The following is a 23,153-nucleotide window of genomic DNA, read 5'->3' as shown; positions in this document are numbered from 1 at the left end:
GCAAACATGAAAGAATACATGGCAAAATGTTTATTTTCGTATTATTCTTATGGTGAAGAGAATACTGCATGTGATTCACATTTCATCAGGTTCCTATTAGCAACCATCTCTTCTCACAGGTAGGAAAAAACTCGGAACGTAGAGTTGGCCATATTGACAAACATCCCTAACAGTCTTGCCAGTCGGATTTTCATAGTACATTGAAATTCTGCTACATTCGAAGATGAACAATACGGAATTTGTATTTACTTCGTTGGATAATGTAAGAAAATGCAGTGGCCGAAACAAGGGGCGGAGAAAAAAAGTTTTGGCGCCAGTATTTATCTTTGTGCCCACAAAGCATGCTTGTGTAGCACTAAATATATTCGACGGCAGAAGTTAGATGTGGCGGCACCTACCAACATTTTTCAGAACCTCCGCTTGCTTTGCACTCGATTCTAAGCCGCAGGCAGTTTTTTGGATTACAAAAACCGGGAAAAAAGTGCGGCTTAGATTCGAGTAAATACGGTATTTGTATGGAGTGTTGCCATGTATGAAAGTGAAACGTGGACGATAAATAGTTTGGACAAGAAGAGAATAGAAGCTTTCGAAATGTGGTGCTACAGAAGAATGCTGAAGATTAGATGGGTAGATCACATCACTAATGAGGAAGTATCGAATAGGATTGGGGAGAAGAGAAGTTTGTGGCACAACTTGACCAGAAGAAGGGATTGGTTGGTAGGACATGTTCTGAGGCATCAAGGGATCATCAATTCAGTATTGGAGGGCAGCGTGGAGGGTAAAAATCGTAGGGGGAGACCTAGAGATGAATACACTAAGCAGATTCAGAAGGATGTAGGTTGCAGTAGATACTGGGAGATGAAGAAGCTTGCACAGGATAGAGTAGCATGGAGAGCTGCATCAAACCAGTCTCAGGACTGAAGACCACAACAACAACAACAACATCAACAACAACAACATGACTACCAACCAACTGTCCACCAAGATGAAAGGCCAGTGAAAAACTGTGGTCAAGAGCAAAGTAGATCACTCTCTGGCACAACATGCAGCTGAACATAACATGTTTGATTTCTATGGGTGCTTTCCTACCCGAGCCATCTGGATCCTCCCCTTTGCCATGATCTTTTCTGAACTGTGCATGTGGGAGTTATCCTTACAACACATTCTCCACTCAAGTAGTCATCCAACCTCAACCCACGGTAACATATTGTCCCCACTCCCTCCACCCAATAGTTTCCACCTCTTCATTATGTCATCTTCTCCCCATTCCCATATACCACCCTCTTTGTTTGCCACCCTCTGCCAATGCACCCACCCACCCATCTTTCCTCGCTCCTCTCCTTTTTTGATCCTTTTTTCCCCACCTTCCAGCCACGCAACCTCCAGACACTTCACCTGTTGGCATTCTAGTCCCTGTATGCTCTGCCATACAATGTTCCTCTCTCTCCCCACCTGTACACAGCTAGCCATTTCCTTTCCCTGGCCCTTATAGATTGCTGCTTCCCTCCCACATGATAGTCGCACTCTGGCCCAAGCTGCTCGATTTGACGATCATGTGTGGGTGAGGTGTGCTTGCTTGTGTGTATGAATGGTGTGTCCTTTTCTTTTGCTGATGAAGGCTGTGGCTGTAAATTTTGTGTAAGTGTCTTTTAATTGAGCCTGTCTGTAACTTAACGTGTTTTTTTTATGGTAAGTAGCAATCATTCTTTCCCTACATTGTTGAGCAGATTCTTTTTAATTTTTGAGTCTAGCAAGGTTGTTTTACGTTTAAGCTGCAATTACCCTCATCATTTGCACTGTAAACCATCTCCATTAGCCACAATCACAACATTAAGAATGTGTTTAACAAAGAAGTGTCTCATTACATTACTTATAGCTCACCTCTCTTCTAAAGTAAATGCCACTTTAGCTGCTAGTACAAAACTTGCTAGGGAACCAGTATACTTTATCAGATTTTCCTCCTCCTCTAATGGAGCAATGAACACCCACCATGAACTCTTAACAAAACCTCTACACCATAAGTCTTCTTGCAGCCCCTATATAATACTTAACAGGAGCAGTCATGAGTTGTCTTTTTTTCCTGCCCTCTATCTCATATCCCCAAGGAGTCAGATCATACATCTACACATTTTTCATATACACAAAATGTTTCAGGTTGTAAATACTTCTGATTAATTCATGCTGCAAATAAGTCAGAGTAATGGGTAGTAGAAGGCAAGTGCATTACAGAACTGAATGGATGTACTATGGAGGGTTTAACATAAACCGAAACAGCTATAATTCAGTTCAAGCATTTAGACCTAAATCTCTGTTGTTCAAAAAATAAGAACACAATGAACATGGAAGCACAAAGGGCAGGAAACTTAACTCTCTAATTATATATTATAGCAGACCTGAAAAACTGACAATCCTTTAGTGCCGAGCACATTAAAGTCTTCATTTCACAATGGGGTTAACTACAACATTTAGCTTTGATGTTTCACTGTCATTACTGGTCTAGCTTCACATGCAATATCACTGTAAGTCAGTCTCATATTGTTACAACAAAAATAAGTGACATTTCTGATTTAAACCATTACAAAAGATAATAAATTGTAACTTCATTCAACATCTTTTTACTAGCTGACATGGAACTAGCTAAATATGCACAAAAATATGAAAAGTGCCAAACAGCCTAATATAGTTCATAATTACCTTGAATTTGAACTCATCCTTTGACAGTTTATTGGTAAATTCCAAAATAGCCTTCTGAAGAAAACCAACTGGCCGTAAAACATATGCCACATGTATTAGGCCAGGGAAAAAGCCCTAAAATGGTAAACAAATTCTTCTTTAGTTTCTAAATTAAAGAACAATATAAAAAATTACATTAACATGAAGGTGCAACACACACAGCCACAGTAATCTTCCTCAATCATAATCGGAGAGTTATATGCCACAATGACAAGAACAAATTGCATGTTTCAAGAAATTAATCTCTGGCGTTCAGCCACAGAAAAAAATCAGTTGGAGTATTGAGAACACTAAATGACATTCAACAGATTAACATTTATTCAATGTGACATATTTGCTTTTCACAGAAATCAGACATCAACGGCCTGAAAGAGATAGGGTGATTACAAGAAACTGAAATTGAAGAACAATACTGTCTCAACATAGATATTACCTGCAAAAACCATGCACAAATGACACAAATGACAGCTGCCCCAAACATTAGCTTATGATGGTACAGCTTTGATTAAAAATGCCAGTTTGTGTAATTTAAAGAGGAAATAAACATTCTGATTATACTCTAAAACATAACGGAATCACGTCTGATTTGTTTGTGGACTCATTCAAGTGATATTTTCTTTTATAAACATAAATTTTTGTTTTGCAATTTACTTTTACTGTAGTGGTTTTATTTCTGTCATCTGACTTTAGATTTCCTATCAGACCAACCTGATAAGCTCTCAGAATGAACACAGTGAGAAGGAAATATTGGAAACTGACAAAACATAGCAAAATATCTCTTAGCATTTTTAAGACTGACGAAACCATCAGGAAAATATTGGATTACTAAAGCAGCATTTTCACATCACATACTTCTCTTCGTGCTTATTCAAAATGGATCACAAAAAGGAAGTTACTTTAATGAGATGAAATGTGCCATATTACTGAATCAAATACACACTTAAGACCAGAAAAAATGCTGAGAATGCTTTCTTGATGCTGTTACTCATGAAAGCAGTCATATTTTCTATCTAAAACAACTGTTGTGTGCATATGACAGAAATTAAGGACAGGAAGCAATCATAAACAGTACTCTGCTACTGTTCTATTGTTTCAGAGCATCTAACATAGCGGCGCCGGCTTCAAAGCAATATAGTGCCTACATCTGTAGTGCCATCTTCCCTTATTATAGTACCCTGCATAAAACAATATTGTTTCATTCAACTAAGGACTATGTTGTGTGCTATTAAGAGACAATCTCTTGTATATTTTAAGTATAATTTTGAGGATTCTCACTGATCTATTGAGATGGATTGATATGGATCTCCAACAATCTGAGTAGTACTTAGTAAGTTCTTGCAAAAATAGTTGTGAACTAGGGTAATGTAGCGTAACACCGACTATGTCTAGGTTTTCCTTCTTTAGATTTATAAGTAGTTTTTTCCTGGTAAACTTGAATTTCTGGGGACTGCTGGGAAGTTCAGAAACTGTATTACATTTGGCTTATTTTCACTGATTGTGATGCACCTCATGGCTCCGAAAGCTTGCCTAAGTATGACCTCCTTTTACATGTGTTTTGCCACCACTTGGTGAGTAGACTTTTTATCTATCCAACTACATTATATTGTCAAAAACTGGTTGTTTTCATTGTTATACAGTACCATTAGGAGCTTTCGGGAGTGAAACTGTCTTCTGTAGATCAAGTGTCAGTACAGCGCATTCACCTTTTATTGCTTCCCATTTGTCTTTTTGCATTGTTATCCTTGAAAGGTCAACCTACCAATGACACACATTTTTCTTAATTTACATCTGCGAAAGCCTTCACATTTTCACAAGCTTTGTCAAATGTACTTAAAGATTTGGTTTTGCTTCTAAATATGTCACTGTTTTCCTGTGTGTCTTGCCAACAGATTTACAATGAAAATGATAATCTTTTGTATTTCTTATTTACTGGTGTGAACATACTACATTCCTAATGTTTATAAAACTGAACTGCTGCAATTATCACTTTGGAACAAAGCTTTATCAACAGGAGTATGTATTCTGCTACTTTCCAACCTAGATGGTGTCAACAGCACACTCTCAAGCAGTTAGTCCACTTTTGCACATAACCTTAATTTCATATAATTGTACAATCACATCTTTTTTTAAACCAAGTTATGTAATATTAAATATAAAACGTATCTTCACTAATTAATTAACTAGAACAGGGTGTATACATGGACAAGGAAAAAAAAATTCCCGGATTTTTCCCGGATTTCCCTGTTAAAAATACACTTTCTCCCGGGTGACAGTGTATTTTCCCTTATCAATCCTTTGAATGGTTATGGTTTTATACATTGGCGTACAATTTCCCGGCACTTTAGAAAATGAAACTCAGGGAAAAAATACACATTTTGGAAATATCTTTGATGTGCAACAACATGTACGCTGCATATTTTCGTATTACAAGAGCATACATAGGAATTCCACCAAAGACCGCATGTTACTTTCCGAATCATGGAAATCGAGATTTGGATGGGCTTTTGTAAGCCGTTCGTAGGTCATGTCACGTGATCTCGCCAGCGGATGACAGCGGATATTCAAAGCATAGGACACGTGATGTAGTCAGCCAACAGCAACATCACTGTTAAGTAGCACGAACACACAAACAGGGAAAGTTACTAGTTTAAATTAATAAACACAGTATTGCTACAAGAAAAGCAAAGCTGTCACATATAATATTGGTCTCAAGCTGCAAGAGAAGCTAAGCTTTCGCATATACTATGATCTTTCTTGCGCGTGTTACACTTTAAGATATATCACACAAATGTGCCAGTAAATTTTTTAATAATAACATAAATGTCTGATCTTCAGGGTTCAAAATTCTTCTAAATGGCTCGTCATCAAAGAGTTGATTTTTAAATGAGATTCAAACGCTCTGTAATTTAATAAATTCATGGTACTTTCTTGCACATAGCTCGACTTACGTAAAACGATATTTACTTTGAAAGTAACGCTTTGCAAACCACCATTCGCAATATTTTCAGCGACCTGTTAGAAATAGGTTCGTTTCAGCAGTTACCAGAGAGAGCAGATAACAGGCGACACCGCACTTGGGTAGCTACCATGACTTAGGAAGCCCGTATGTACGTACGTGTAAAACATTGAAAGATCATAAATTATGTCATAAAAGAAAGAAGACATCAGAGGATACTGCAAGAGCATCGGAATTTTGTGCACCATACTAAAATGTGCATATTTAAAGTGTATACTTAAAGGGCACATTCGTATGTCCAGATTCCCAATGAAGTAGACCTTGACCTGATATTAAGCTTTTCAGTGTGGTTTTCGGAATGTAAATTTTCTTGGAGCACCAATACTATATCATATCATGTTTGGTTCTTTATTATGGCATAATGCCACACGTACTAGAAAATGAAAACGTGCACTTGAAATGCAGCAAACAGTTGAAACTAGCCATTACTGTGGAATTGAACATTTCATTTAAAATAAATTGACTGCCTCTGCGGAAGAGGTTAACAAAAGTCAAATTTCTTTAGCAAACAGGCAAAAATAACTTCATTGTTCTGCAAGGCGATTAATGCTTGACTGTCAGAAAGGGGGAAATAAAATAAAATCTGAAACTAATGGCATATTTCTGCCTTCCGTAATTATGTGAATGTGTTTTAATTCACTTGATAGCTCTCGGCCACAGATATCCGTTTTGTTTTCATTTGACGAGAGAGTAAACGAAGAGGAAACAGCAAAATCAGTAAATGTAAACACGGGTCACGTGGATACTACCCACTATAACTCAGACTGCTCTGCGCATCAGTCGCGAATCTACGTTGTTTGCGAACCGGGTCAATACTAAAAAAATCTAATTTTCAAAACATGTTCATCTTGTAGCGCACATCTTTTTGAAAGGTCTGAAACATAAAACGTATGTATTTGAGGAAATGTAAGGCATATTATTTGGTCTTAAGTATGCCAAAGTACAGTGCCACGCATCTTCATGAAGCATTTTCCTACCGCACGTCCAAACTATATTCAGGAGAGTGGAAATTGAAATTTCCTGTGGTGCCTCTCCTGCTCCCAGTCGGCCGGTTTGACAGCCTGCCCCTCCTTAAAAAAATTTCGCAATTAATAGCGGATGGAATTATTTGCAATCGAGAGAACAAGAACTCTACAGAAACCTGAACTCTTTATTGCCTATTAGTTAATAACTTGCTGTTTTGTGTGACATAAAATTAAATATAGGAGATATAAAACCAATACTGACAAGAGATAAGCAAGAAATTACACATTTCTTCAAACCTTAGCTCCTAGCATTTTTTTCTCTCTAATCTTGCTACAGCTTTACATGGCGTGCTTTCCTTTCTGCGAAAGAATCTATTACCTCATCAAAGTTGGTCAAATGTTTTTCTACATGAAAAATCGAAATGTCATTATCTAATCCTGAAAAAGCTGTTAATACAAATAATACCCAAGACTGGTGTGGTATCTCGATCTGATTACGTCTATTTTGTCACTGTCTGCTAGATAAAACAAAATAGGCCTTTCTAATATGGCAGCAATTTTGTAACACACCAAATAAACCAGACTGTTTTGGCACAAATGGCCATTATTATAACACGACAGAATATAATCCAATAAGTACCAATATCAAATGCCTATTAGGCCTACTACAAGCAAAAACCTTTATGTTAGGAAAGAGTTTCACATTTCATTTACACGCACCAGCTTCTCAAGCACGAGATCGAAAAGTAGTATTATGAAATTTTTTTATAAATACGAAACGTGTTATTCTTTCAAAATTTGTGTGATGTCCCAGTTTCTTCTCCTTCCTCGTTCTAACAAACAAGCTTGTCATCACCAATTCTGTAGCTATTGCTGCCACTGTCAAAATTTGTTCGCCGATTAACTTAACTAACCCTGCCAGAATCACAGGTTTAGTTATCCCGCGATTATTTTCCGGTTAGGCTTTATTACGTGTTCGAACAACATGTTTTCCGCATTACTTCCAGAATAGAACTTACGTTTTCTTGGATACACCAAGATAGTACATAATCTTTCTCACCTGTTATTCCTGTCAGTCGTTTATTTCCATTCTGGTAGTCTGAATCTATGGATTTAGCTAATAATTATAATAACGCTTGTGGTGTCACCGCCAGACACCACACTTGCTAGGTGGTAGCTTAAATCGGCCGCGGTCCATTAGTACATGTCGGACCCGCGTGTCGCCACTGTCAGTACTTGCAGACCTAGCGCCACCACATGGCAGGTCTAGAACGGCGGACTAGCACTCGCCCCAGTTGTACGGACGACATTGCTAGCGACTAGACATACGAAGCCTTCCTCTCATTTGCCGAGAGACAGTTAGAATAGCCTTCAGCTAAGTCCATAGCTACGACCTAGCAAGGCGCAGTTAACCATATCTGGAGAGAGTCTTACTTGTATTCATCATAGAGATGTACCACACAAGAGAATAAAGTTAAGTATACGAGAAGCTCCGTTCTTTTCTTATTAGCATTCATTGAGCATCCTGTTTCAGACTTCACGATATTCTGGGTGAGCTGATAGCGTGCCTATTCGGCCCTTCTAAATAACACTGTGTCGGCACTTCTGTCGACACACAACAACGCTGATCATTCGCAAACCCAATCAACCACATAATCAGACAGCGATTGGCATTCATCCGTTCGGCTTTACTCACTCAGCTCGTATAGCCCCGTCCCCTTTTTTCTGCGGAAAGTTTATTTCCAGATGCGACGAGGATTCTTCTGACAAAGACATCACATACACTATGGATGCATTCAAAAGTCAACCTATGATTCATTCAGAAATCAACTTTGTGTTCAAAAATGTTCAAAAACCAACAGGGAAGCGTTTCAAAATCATATGAATAATCGATAGGCAAATGTGCGCTGGAAGCTAGGTGCTTTGTGAAACAAGCTTTTTTTCCTCAAGAATATGAATTTGGCGCCCCCTTTTCCCGGTAGCATCTAGCTGCTTGCTGCGACTGCTTGCACGGCCAACAGCCACATTCCTGTTGCTAGAAGCGGGAGAATCTACTACTCAAATGTGACTCAACTGCGCATGCGCATGAGCCCGCTCGTAACTGCTCAAACAAATCGAATGTAAACAGTTGCGACTTCACGCTCATTGGAGGCAATTTGTTGTTATGAAGTACTGCATAGTCTTCCTAAAGCCTTTGACACATTTTCAATTGGCAGACGCTTGCATGAGCACTGTGTGTCATTGTTGTATATGGTGCATTTCCTTTGCAATTTAAGTTATTTTTGTTTTTTTCTTTCGTTTATGTTTTATTGTTGAAGTATTATTCTGCAGTAGTGGGATACAGTAATATCCTTTGTTAGAGTATAGGTTCTTACCAGTCAAAATTACACAAATTTAACTGAAAACTAAAACAATGAAAAATTACCGGAATTCTAAAAATATCCCGGGTTTTTCCCGGTTTTCTCCCGGATTAAGAAATTCCCAGGTTTTTCCCAGATCTCCCGGTTGTCCCGGGTCATATACACCCTGTAGAAGCTAACCTGTATTCATCATTAAAACCACACTCAATATCATCACTGTCATCTGACTTGTGCTCTTTCATCTAGAACTAGGTCGCCATCTTGTTACTGTATTTAACTCACTTTTGCATCAGATGTAACTGTAGATCTGACGTACACCAGAATTGCAAACATGAAAAATGTCTCTCACTGTGTAACCACAATCTTGGGTCAAGTAATGGAAAATCCTGGTAGGAATATCAACAAAGTAGGAAAAGACAGATCGCTACTCAGCGCAAAGAAGCCACGTCAAGTTGGAGACAGACAATTACGAAAGACTCACATATAGCTTCTGTCGGCCACAGCCTCCATCAGTAAAACACACACACATACGCATGCACGTAGTGTACAGGTGGAAAGAGAGACCAACACTGTCTGCTGGAGTGTGCCAACATGCGCAGCATCAGGAGGTTGTGGAGTAGGGAGGTGGGGAAAAAAGCAGCAAAAATGGAGAAGGGTGGGGAAAGACGGACAGATGCATTAGCAGAGGGCTGCAAATAAACAGGGTTGGAAAGTGAGAATCTGGAGGAGGTGATAGGACAGAGGGGGTGGGAACAGTTGAGTTGTGAGTGTGGGGACAGTATAGCCTGGCTACCAGGGGATGGCATATCTTCAGTGAAAAAAACTCCCTTGCTCCGTATGCTGAGGGTCTCACCAAGGCCTTCCCAGGCAGGCACTATCCCCCAGATCTCTTGTGCCATTTCCACTCATACCCCCAATCTTTCCACCGCCCCCAAGAACTAGCCACAAATGAGTGTCCCCTTCATCACCCAGTAGGAAAGTTTTGCTGCAACAACTGAAACACATCCTTCACCAAGACTTTGATTATCTATCATCATGCCCTGAAGTGAGGAACATCCTACCCAAGATAGCTTCCACCTCTCCTAAAGTGGTTTTTCACTGCCCATCCAACCTTCACTACATCTCAGTCCATCCCTATGCCACTCCCAATCCCTTCCCACAAGGATCATATCCCTATGGAAGACCCAGGTGCAAAACATGCCCATTCCACCACCAAGCACTTCCTATTCCAGTCCTATCACAGGCTTATCCTACCCCATCAGGAGTGGGCCACCTGTGAAAGCAGCTATGTCACTTACCAGCTCTGCTGCAATCATTGCGCAGTTTTTTTGTATTGATATGACTATCAACCAGCTGTCCACCAGGATGAAAGGCCACTGCCAAACTGAGGTCAAGAGCAAAGTATATCACCCTGTGGCACAGCATGCAACTGAACATAACACACTTGATTTCAATGGCTGCTTCACTACCCAGATCATCTGGATCTTTCCCTCCACCACCAGCTTTTTTTGAACTGCACAGATGGGAGTTATCCTTACAACATATTCTCCACTCCCGTCATTATCCCACCCTCAACTTATGGTAACATACTTTGCCCAAACCCTTCACCTAATAGTTTTTACCCCCTCTGACCTATCATTTCCTTCCCATACTCATCTCCCAACCCTGTTTATTTTTAGCCCTCTGCCAATGCATCCACCTGTCTTTCTCCACTCCTTTCCATTTTTGCTCCTTTTTTTCCCAACCTCCCTGCCCTACAACCTCCTGACACTGTGCCTGTTGGCAGTTTAGTCCCTGCACACTCTGTCAGACAGCATTCATCTCTTCCTTCCCCCCCCCCCCCCCCCTCTTCCCCACCCTCTCCAGACTGCTGCTTGCATCGCATGTGATGTTGCATTCCAGACTGAGCTGCTGGAGTTGGCAGTTGTGTGTGTGTGTGTGTGTGTGTGTGTGTGTGTGGGTGTGGGTGTGGGTGTGGGTGGGTGTGTGTGTGTGCGCGCGCCTGTTTGTTTTTGTTTTGGCTGAAAGCTATACATGTATGTCTTATCAACTGCCATGGCAAACTAAAAATGTCAAAATCTGTAGAAAGTTTGCTCTGGCATGAGATGCACTATGGTAGTGACACATCATAACACTGCCTTCACAAAACACCATGTCACAGGCTTACTGTTCCATTATTATCAACCCACAACTCTGGGAGAGTGGTTCAGGATCCAAAGTATGCAAATCCCTCTTCACAGCATTCAAAATGTGTTCAATACATTTCAGGTAAGAGGACCAGGGAGGCTTGTACACACATGACTGTGGAGCATTTATCAAATGATTCTGACACGAGTCTGGATCAGCTGAATGATGCTACATCTTGCCAAGAGACTGAGAATATGAATTGTATATGTGCAAGTGATAATGTATGTTGAAGGATTTGGGTCTCATTTCACGCTGAATGATAATTCTTCATACAAGGGCATCAGCACTAATCTGATTTGTTTTCTATGAGCGAAATACATTCTTCAGTTCATGTAGTTTTATACGCACACTAGAATCCTCCCACTGATATGTACAACAAACATATTTTGTGACTGATCATTCTAAATTATCTTTTTCATTCAATGAGTTTCCAAGGTAATTCTGAAATGGAAAAATGCTTAAGAGAAAGCTCATAAAAGACTGTGCCCAATTTTTCAATTGTGCCACAGTGAGAGTGGAAATTTCAGTTTTTCATTTTTAAACTGGAGAATCATGTCTAGAACTTGAGGAAGGTACTAAGAATTCTGTGATGTTGAATTTAACACACAAGTTGCATCCGAAAAATTGGGTGAAAGGTTTCAGAAAATAACGGAAACAAGAGTTACAAACAAAATCCCTTTACTGGCCTTCGTAGTAATCACCATTAGCTACAACACATTTCTGACATCAGCGACAAAGCTGTTGGCAACTGTCAACACACATTTCTTGTGGAATCATTCAAGACATTATAGTCATGCAATGATGGATATCCACAACATCTTTGAATGTTCGTGAACAATCAAGCTTATACTGCCTTTGCTTATCTTAAACCCTTCTCATATTCTCAAAGACAGCCGCCAATCACCTGTAAATGTACACCGCACTTATTCAGTGCCGTCTGGGATTGTGCTTATTGACTCAAATGCAGCTCTTCCTAAAGCTTGTAAACCAGCATTTTATACTCACTGCTTCAACACTGTAACCTTGCACGAAGCAAAACTTTAACATAAACACGTTGCATCATTTTACAATGAGAGAAATATGGGTGCTTGTAGATGACCAGTGGCTGTCTTTGTGAATGAGAGCGAAGGAGTTGAGTATAAGCAAACCCAGTATAAGCACTATTGTTCAAGAATGGTCACAGACATTGCAGATATCCAACAATGTGTGACCATGGTTCCTCGAGTGATTCCACAAGAAGAGTTTGCTAGCAATTTCCAATAGCTTTACAACCAATTTCAGAAGCGTGTTGGGGATAAGGGTTATTACCTTGAAGGCCAGTAAAGGTATTCTGTTGTATGTCTTGTTTCCTTTATTTTCTGAGATTATTCACCAAACGTTTCACACACACCTTGTATTTTCCAAATTATGGGAAGAAGTTGTGCTTGTGCACAATGATTTTTCTGGAGACTGAACAACTCCTCTTTAAGAACCAACGTATCTACAAGGATCAACCTTGTGGCAACCAAATTATTCATTTAATTCATGATGGAACAGCCTTAGGGCTTAATGTCCTGTCACAACACATGCAATTCTAAGTGGAGTGGTTACTGAGGTGAAAAAGAAAAGAGGTGTAGGGGAGGTATAGGGTGAGGGTGTGAAATGTATATAATATGAGTTGTGAATTCATTATATTACACTGAAGAACATAGTCTGCATCTGCAAGATCACATTTACCTGTGACTAGGATCTAGCAGTATACACTAATGAAAGCAAATCTAACAATGCCCGCATATATTGCTGCACATAAACTGTAGCAGAACTGACAGATGGTGTTCCTGTTCTCACACAGCTCTACTTCTGTCAGAGAGATGGCAGTTACAGGTCAGTAGGAGATGGTAGGCAGTGCTGGTGTAAGACAGCCAAAGGAGTAAACTCTTGTGGTATTGGGCTTGGAAGCACAGGTAACAGGAAGATAAAACAGGTGTCAAGAAAGCAGATTGGATCTAGGGAAAAATAGAACTTCGAGACTGTAAGAATAATTTTGGAAAGGATATTTCTAATTTTAATGGATGGCAAAAGGTAGTTTTTAAGTCATAGTGGAAGAAATGGTTGAGTTACAACAGAATATAACTGATCTAGATTTGGTGCATCAGAATCTAAACAACTGATAAAATAGGTATTCTTTCTCAATAAAATGTAATAAATCTGTTCTGACAACAAACCAGGAACATTAAATAATCCACAGACAAAAAATGTAAATAATATAGAAAGAGAGAGAAGGAGAGTCATATTTACTGTAATGACATCATTAATATATTTGTATTATCTGTACTTAACACACAGGAATTTGCAAATGTCCATTACTGAAGTTTCAGATTCTTCCTACATCCTTCTGAGAAAATATTATCAACTCACTGAGATTTTCAGAAGGACGGCCTTCACAGAACTCCATTTGTCATTACGACGATCCACAACCAAAACAAAGCCAACATCAGCCTCCTGCATTCTGGAACAAAAATCAATACCTATACTAAAACCTGTATGTGCTACAAAATTATAAGACAGCAAATTACATCAGACAGGATTCAGTTTTTAATGGTGCATGTGGTATATTCACATGTTCTTGTTGCATTATATTTTATCATCTCTTATGACAAATTTAAGGAAAGTAAGAGAGTAGAAGCAATTACTGAAAAGAAAAGTTTATTAAGGAAACACAGAATATTTAGAGATATACAAAGGATTTTAATAAAGAAAGTGCTCACTTAGTGCATTTGGTGACCTGCAAAATTTTTGTATGCTGTTACATTTTGTAACATCAGTTTGTATTCAAATGACATGTTTCCAGCTATCGTCATAGAACATAAATATATAGTATCATACTCATTTCCTCACTATTGGTATTACAGCATAAAGTCAGCACCGACGCACCAGTCAGGAGCAACAGGGAAGAGAAGGCTACAAGAGGAAGTCAGCCAATCATGCACTCACCAACTTCCCTCCAATGTGACAGCAGCGGCCCCTACGTGAAGACGACATAAGCACCATGCCCAACAGGTGGCAGGACACTTTAATAGCAGCGTCAACGTTAGCCACTTCGTTAGGAATCTCAATGTAGCACTGACTTGTGTTTGCCTATACTGAAGGAAACTGATTATTTTGTACCTCGCCCTTGGCTTGCGACACATCTATCAAAGTTAAGTAATTGTATCTTGCCTTATTGTAATAAAACTCATTAATACGAGTTGTTTGATTGTTTGTCTAGTGAACTGAGTATGCAGGATTGCTAGACATAACAACATTGGTGACGAGGTGAACAAATAGCACAGTGACAACCTGTTAATATTCGAGCCCCTAGCCGTCAGCTGCCATTGTTTTGTCTGTTTTGTTTTGTTGTGGGCTTTTGTGTTTTGTTGGCGCCTTAATTCTACCTTATTTCTTCTTTGCAGGGGTGTGTTTACATGTTCTAACAGTGTCTCTTATAGTGTTTTTTCTTCAGTGTTTTCAGGTGGGTATTGCAGAAATTTTTTTGCTTGTGTGCTTATTTTTATTGCTTGCATTGTAGATCTATTGCATTTGCCCATTCCAAACTGAGCAACCCACCCATTCCATGCCGTGCTCAAGCGCCTCAGCTGCAAGTGATAGATGCAATGCAGCTAACACACATTTCAGTTTCAGACACAGCAGATTGCAACCCTTCTAAAGACAGTACAGCAGTTATTCGCCAACCAAGCAACAAACACAGCACAACATGCCGCAACTGTTGCTCAAAGTGCCATACTGCCTTTTTGCCAGTTTAATGAAAAAGAAGAGGAATGGCTCGAGTGGTTGCAACAGTATGAAGCCCACATCATTGCTCACAAAGTATCAGGTACTGTGAAACTACATTACTTTTTGTCAACAGCAAGAAGTGCAGTCTTTAGCCTCATTCAGAAATTGTTTCCTAACACCACTCCAGTTTGTAGGTTCACTAACAATTATGACCAACATATGAATTTGGAGGCAGCTAGGTACCAATTCTTTCGTTACAAGAAAAGAAAACTTATCTCGAATGGGTAATGGATTTGCAGAATATGCGATCATGTACAATGCAACTGATGTCAACCTTCAATAACATATTTTGAAACATGTCAGTTCCCTCATTTTGTCACATAGTGCAATTCCAGATCAGTACGATTCAGGTGCCATGGCAGCTGTAAATTTGAGCAGTCACCAATTTGTTGGGTTGAGTCATTCCTTGTTCATGACCGGCCCAGTAGGCAGCAACTGCACGCACGTGCCAAGCCGTGTAAACGTTTCTCTAAAGAGGCGGCTACGTCAGTGAATAGAATTAAGTCATGCCCTCGATGCTATTCATGGCATAAACACCAAGATTGCCCATCCAGACAAGCACAGTGTTACGCTTTGGATAGAAAGATCACACACAATCCGTAGATTTGCATCAGGACAAACATTGGAATTCTGTCCACTCACAAAAATCTCGTCACAAGGCCTATGTCATCAATGCAGTGTTTCTTCAGCACTAAGCCAGTCCAACAAACTTTTTGTTCATTTGCATCTTAGTGGAAATCATGCGAAATTTCAGTTGGTCATTGGTGCCTCTGTTACATTGCTGAATCTTAACACACATGAACAATTAGGCTCCCCACGCCTGTCTAAAACTAGCACACTCCTGACAGTTTATAATGGCCAAGACATTCCCATTATCGAAAAATGTACTTTGCCTGCCTGTATCACTCGTACACGCGAACTGCGACTTTCCCTATGCTACAATCATGCGATTGTCAGAACATATTTGGATATTTGGCCTTGATTTTTTTTTTTTTTTTTTCAAAGTTAGGACAATGTTTTGACAGTGACTGAATTCAATGCCAGAGACAGTGTATCTAGTTAGCTGAAACAATTCTCAGAACTCTTTTGTGCATTGTTAGGAAAGGCTAACAATTTTGTTGCACATACTAATTTGAAAGACAATGCTCAGCCTGAATTTTGCCTGGCCAGAACTCTTCCCATTGCATTACGGGACAAAGTGGCTGCTCAACTTAAAGAATTGCAAGATAGTGGAGCTATTGCACCCATACAAGCAAGCAATGGGCAAGTCCACTGGTTTTGCTCCCCAAACTTTCAGGTTGCATTCCCTTCTGTGGTCAATTTAAGTCTACAGTCAACCCACAAATTGTGATTGATACTCATGCATTGCTATTCACAGAGGATCTTGTGGACAGATCAGGCACGCATCGCTACTTTTAAAAATTAATTTGAGCAATGTGTATCTTCAAATACCACTAGATGAAGAATCTCAAACTGTGTGCAAGTACCAAATTGTTCAAACTATTTGGATGATACTGTCATATCAGGTCGTACACCTGAAGAACATATTGCAAATTTGCATGCTTTGTTTCGTATGTTATCTGATGCAGGACTAAAGTGTAAACTGGACAAGTGCAATTTTTTTAAAATCTGAGTTGGAGTATCTCGGTTATGTCGTAAACAGTCAAGGTGTACATCCTCTTCAGTCACATCTGTTAGCCATATGTGATCTGCCAGTTCCTCGCAATGTCACACACTCGCAGTCACTCTTACGGAAAATGTACTCTTATATCCAGTTCATACCGATGCCGCACAAATCGCAGTTCAATTTCATCACAAGAACAGCCCTTTGTTTGGACAGATGAGTGCCAAGAAGCTTTTCAAAAACTTAATGATGCATTTCTCAGTGATTGAGGCTTGGTTCACTTTGTTCCTGACAAACCAGTTGTGTTGGAAGTCGACGCTTCCTCTTACGGAATCAGTGCAGTGCTTTCACATAGATTTGGTGATAAAGACAGGCCTATTGCTTTTGCATCAAAAGTGTTGTTCAAAGCTCATTGTAACTATTCACAAATCGAGAAAGAGGCATTGGCTATTGTGTATGGTGTCACCAAATTCCACCACTATTTGTATGGCAGAAAATTCTACTTAGTAACAGATCACAATCCATTGCAGTTCTTGTTTCCTTCGATGAAGCCGGTTCCTGTATGAACTGCTCAAAAATTGCAAAGATGGGCTTTGTTGTTGTCTCAATACGAGATTGTGTATAGTCCGACAGCTCAACATGGTAATGCGGACGCACTTTCACTTCTTCCACTTGGGCCTATTACAAACTTTGACACTTCTCCTGCATCTTGTTGTTACATCAATGCTCATGATGCTGAATTGCTTCAATCCTTTCCTCTGAACTTCAAACATTTTGCTAAAATACATTCGCACATCTTGGCCTCGCTCACTGCATAGCATGTGGAACTTTGTATTGTGCCAATACTTTGCACATCGACATAGCCTCACTATACAGCAAGGTATCATTCTTGTTCAAAATGACAGTGGACAGTCATGTGTATTGATCCCCAAAGCTTTCCAAAAAGAAGTGTTGCACTCACTTCACCAAAGACGCTGGGGGATTGTTCGTATGAAACAGTTAGCGTGTCGACACTGTATTTGGCAGGGTATGGACACCCATAGAACAGATGACATCACAGTGTCACACATGTACGAAAATCATTTCACTCTGCCACAAAAATTCTCTGCTTGGCTTAAATCGCAACCACCATGGAAACATGTGCACATAGACTTTGCAGGTTCTTTTGGGAAAATTTGTTGGTTGATTGTGATGGACTCTTATATCAAGATTCCTTTTGCTGTGCCAATGAACTTGACAATGTCACAGAGCACAGTTCAAGTGTTGTCCTCTATTTTTTGCCTCAAAGTTTTGCCTGAAGCCATAGTGTCGGACAAAGGCCCTTAGTTCACATCACATGAATTTGAGACATTCTGTGAATGCAATTGCATACAGCATCTAACTAGTGCCCCATTCCATCCACAGTCAAATGGCAAAGTGGAACATTTTGTCAGAAACTTCAAGCAGCAAATTGACAAACTTCACACCACACAACCTAGAGCTCAAGCATTGCAACTGTTTCTTGCCTTCTATCACTAGCATCCATGAGATGGACCACCGCCGGCAGAATTTCTTCACGGCTGCTGCCATTAGACATTGCTCCACCCTCCTCAGCACCCAGCGGTGAAGGAAGGCCACAAGTATCACTTCGCGCTGTATGATATTGGGTTTTTTTTTTTTTTTTTCAGGATTTTTGGCAGCAGCACACAGTGGGCGCGAGGTGAGATCCTTTGTCAACTTGGTGCATGGATGTATCTGATATCAGGCACAGATGGATTGCAGTGCTAACATCACAGTCGAATTCGCCGCTGTCATGTGCATGGTGATCCTTCTGTATCTCTTCCCCCAGATTCAAGGATCCCAAGGACAGCACAGCCACAGCAGCCGTCAGAGGGTGTCATCATGACACCGCGGGACAATCCCATGAAGACGGACCCCCGTCTCCTCTGCTTCCTCTCATCCTACCAATGGAGCTGGACACGCCTACATGCCTTCTATATCACGGTATGGGCCACAGGAGGTGGACACTTACCCTTCTGGGTGTTTTCCAGGGGCATTTCCACCAGAGCAGAGGTCGGACGGCAGGGTACGACCAGAAGTCTGACGTCCCATGCAAACACAGCTTCCAGTCTATCAAAGCGCAAAGCGTTCATGCTCTTACTCCCCGTTCCCCCCCCCCCCCCCCGCCCCCCAGTTGAGCTCCAGATACAATGACAGTACGTCACTTTGGGAGGGGGGGGGGGGGGGAGGGGAGGAACGTTACAGCGTAAAGTTCAGTGCCGGCATACCATTTGGGAATGACGGAAGAGAAGGTTATGAGAAGAAGTCAGCCAATGGCATGCTCCCTCCAAGATGACAATGCAACAGCAGTGGCTCCTATCTGAAGATGACATAAGTGCCACGCGCGATTGGTGGTAGCACACTTCGACAGCAACATCAACGTCAGCCACTTCGTCAGGAATCTCTATGCAGCACAGACTTGTGTTTGCCTATACTGAAGAAGACTGATTATTTTGCATGTCGCTATTTGCTTGCAACACATCTATCAAAGGTAAGTAATAGTATCTTGCCTCATTGTAATAAAACTCAGTAACAAAGAGTTGTTTGATTGTTTGTCTAGCGAACCGAGTATGCAGGATTCCTAGACACAACAATTGGTGTCTTTAAAAACAAGTTGATAAATTATTGTGTATAATGAATCTCCAAAATAAATTTTACACTGCCCACTTAAGAGAACACAATAAACAGGGTGGTCCATTGATCATGACTGGGCCAAATATCTCACGAAATAAGCGCCAAATGTAAAAACTACAAAGAACGAAACTTGTCTAGCCTGAAGGGGGAAACCAGATGGCACTATGGTTGGCCCACTAGATGACACTGCCATAGGTCAAACAGATATCAACTGAGTTTTTTTAAAAATAGGAACCCCCATTTTTTATTACATATTCATGTAGTACGTAAAGAAATATGAATGTTTTAGTTGGACCACTTTTTTTTTGCTTTGTGATAGATGGCGCTGCAATAATCACAAACACATGGCTCACAATTTTAGACGAACAGTTGGTAACATGTAGGTTTTTTAAATTAAAATACAGAACGTAGGTACGTTTGAACATTTTATTTCGGTTGTTCCAATGTGATACATGTACCTTTGTGAACTTATCATTTCTGAGAACGCATGCTGTTACAGCTTGATTACCTGTAAATACCACATTAATGCAATAAATGCTCAAAATGATGTCCGTCAACCTCAATGCATTTGGCAATATGTGTAATGACATTCCTCTCAACAGCGAGTAGTTCGCCTTCTGCAATGTTCGCACATGTATTGACAATGCACTGACGCATGTTGTCAGGCGTCGGTGGATCACGATAGCAAATATCCTTCAACTTTCCCAACAGAAAGAAATCCGGGGACGTCAGATCCGGTGAACGTGCGGGCCATGGTATGGTGCTTCGACGACCAATCCACCTGTCATGAAATATGCTATTCAATACTGCTTCAACCGCACACGAGCTTATGTGAAGGACATCCATCATATTGGAAGTACATTGCCATTCTGTCATGCAGTGAAACATCTTGTAGTAACATTGGTAGAACATTATGTAGGAAAACAGCATACATTGCACCATTTAGATTGCCAATGATAAAATGGGTGCCAATTATCCTTCCTGCCGCACCACACAATAACCCGCCAAGGTCGCTGATGTTCCACTTGTCACAGCCATTGTGCATTTTCCGTTGCCCAATAGTGCATATTACGCCGGTTTATGTTACCGCTGTTGGTGAATGACGCTTCGTCGCTAAATAGAACATGTGCAAAAATTCTGTCATCGACCTGTAATTTCTCTTGTGCCCAATGGCAGAACTGTACACGACGTTCGAAGTCGTTGCCATGCATAGAAATATGGTATGGGTGCAATCGATGTTGATGTAGCATTCTCAACACCGATTTTTTTGAGATTCCCAATTCTAGTGCAATTTGTCTGCTACTGATGTGCAGATTAGCTGCGACAGCAGCTAAAACACTTACTTGGGCATCATCATTTGTTGCAGACTGTGGTTGACGTTTCACATGTGGCTGAACACTTCCTTTTTCCTTAAATAACGTAACTATCCGGCAAACGGTCCGGACACTTAGTTGATATCATCCAGGATACTGAGCAGCACACATAGCACACGCCCGTTGGGCAATTTGATCACAATAGCCATAGATCAACACGATATCAACCTTTTCCGCAATTGGTAAATGGTCCATTTTAACAGGGGTAATGTATCACGAGGCAAATACCGTCCGCACTGGCAGAATGTTACATGATACCACGTACTTATACGTTTGTGACTGTTACAGCACCATCTATCACAAAGCGAAAAAGTGGTCAAACTAAAATATTCATATTTCTTTACATACTACACGAATATGTAATACAAAATGGGGATTCGTATTTTTAAAAAACGCAGTTGATATCTGTTTGACCTATGGCAGCGCCATCTAGCGGGCCAACCATAGTGTCATCTGGTTTCCCCCTTCAAGCTAGACAAGTTTTGTTCTTTGCAGTTTTTTCGTTTGACGTTTATTTCGTGAAATATCGGCCCGGTCACGATCAATCGACCACCCTGTATAATGGAACCAAAAAGATTGCCATCTACGATGAGACACTTTTCATAACAAGGTATTACATTCAGTATCTCCTTATCAAGGAATGATGCTGTGTGTAGTTATAACTAAGTGGCAATAGCTTGTTTAACACTATTATCACCCTTAATGTCCCACCAGCAAGGAAATTGTCAGACACAAAGAGACTTCAAAATCAGGTGGAGCTCTAGGTAAAAAGAAAAAATGTTCACAGCAAAAGTCTAGTGTCATCAGACACTGCACTGTTGTAATACTGTGGCAGTGACTTTAAGTTTTGTGGTTTTACACAAAATTCAAATCTCAAACTGCCTTATCATTCATTTCGGATTGTATGAAGAAGTTTACATAGAGTATCGTAATAAGTTCTGCTGTCGTTGGTTACATCACATGTCAAAAAGTCAATCAATAAATCATCCTGTGTTTCAAAATACCATGCACAGGAGATTGTAAACTAGCTTTGGTCTTTCATAGGTTATAAATTTGCCTCAACTTCAAGGATTGTAATTTTGTTTCCATAGTTTTGAGCAACAATGTTGTTTTACTCAACATCCTCAATGAGATTCAAACCACCATCGTGAACCTCAACAGGGCCTTGCCAAATACAGGATAGAGAAAAATATTGTCACGAAATTTTAACCCTGGATAGCTGATGCCAGTAGGAACCAAAATTACTAATGCTGTGTACATTGACAATGCGTTACTTTTAAACTATGGAAATTTGGCGCCATGCACTTCGATTGGTCACGGAATTGCCCTGTTGCCGGATGCTCTGGACAACGCATGACTGCAAATGCTTTGCCTGCCGGAGATCGTGATATATCCACGGCAATGGATGTTTGTATGTGTGAAACAACAACCATAGTGCAGCCCATCAACCCAAGAATGGAAGGGCAATCCCACAGCCAATTAGAGCGTGTGGTGACAACTTTCCGTAGTTTAAAAATGGTGCGTTGTCGATCTACACAACATTAGTAATTCTGGTTCCTACTGGAATCAGCTAACCAAGGTTAAAATCCCGTGACAATTTTTCTCCACCTTCTATGGTAATGTACCAGGAACAAGCATCCACTGCATTCTGTATTGAGCACAGTGCTCAGATCTTTTGCTGCACAATCAAACTCATTTCCATATCATCGATGTATTCCATTATCTATTCCTCATACACTTGACAAATTTTGTAGCAAATTACAGTCAATGACAAGATTTCATGTATTATAAACTGTACGACAGAAGGAAATTTGCAAGTGATGGATGCATCAAATTTCTCAAACATTATCGGAACTCATTACTGTCGTCTGTAAAATACAAGTTTGCACCATGTTTCCAGCAACATTTCGAACAATGTTTCCAGCAACTACTGGCTGGTCATGACACTGTTGGTGCAGATCAAAGGACAATGCATATTGCTGTTGCGCAGCTCTAGGCTATGTTTATATTTCAAGTTCAGATTTTGTCTGAGGCACTGTGACAAGGAATGAGGCAGAGAGATGGGATTTCATAAAATCTTTAAAACTTCTGTGTGTGTGGATGTGGTGGGCATTGGCAAGTAACTTACACTAAGGAGACAACAAACACACACACACACACACACACACACACACGCACACGCACACACACGCGCGCGCGCGCGCGAGAGGGAGGACTCGAACTGCCGACAGGGGGGAGCCGTGCAAACCATGAAAAGAGGCCTCAGACCGCACAGCTACCCTGCGCGGCCCCCAAAACATTAGTCAGTTTTCTATAAGAAGGACAGTGCATCCAAGGAAAAACAGAAGGTACTGAATGATATGGCGTGCTCATCCCTGGATTGTAATCATATTAAATGACCTGGGATGA

General features: G+C 40.4%; 1 protein-coding gene across 1 annotated transcript in view; it reads right to left on the bottom strand.

Moving 5' to 3' along the window:
* LOC126174324 (guanine nucleotide exchange factor DBS-like) overlaps positions 1-23,153 on the bottom strand; it is a 377,138-nt gene that overhangs the window by 164,635 nt on the left and 189,350 nt on the right. Inside the window, exons 4-5 of the mRNA XM_049921026.1 lie at positions 13,659-13,749; positions 2,695-2,808 (exon numbers count right to left, since the gene is read on the bottom strand). Coding sequence (XP_049776983.1) covers positions 2,695-2,808; positions 13,659-13,749 — 205 coding nt within the window. The remainder of the gene's footprint in view (positions 1-2,694; positions 2,809-13,658; positions 13,750-23,153) is intronic.

The sequence above is a fragment of the Schistocerca cancellata genome, chromosome 1, assembly GCF_023864275.1.
Source record: "Schistocerca cancellata isolate TAMUIC-IGC-003103 chromosome 1, iqSchCanc2.1, whole genome shotgun sequence".
Classification (NCBI taxonomy): domain Eukaryota; kingdom Metazoa; phylum Arthropoda; class Insecta; order Orthoptera; family Acrididae; genus Schistocerca; species Schistocerca cancellata.
The sequence above is the reverse complement of the archived record's forward strand: the minus strand, read 5'-3'. Positions and strand labels throughout refer to the sequence as shown.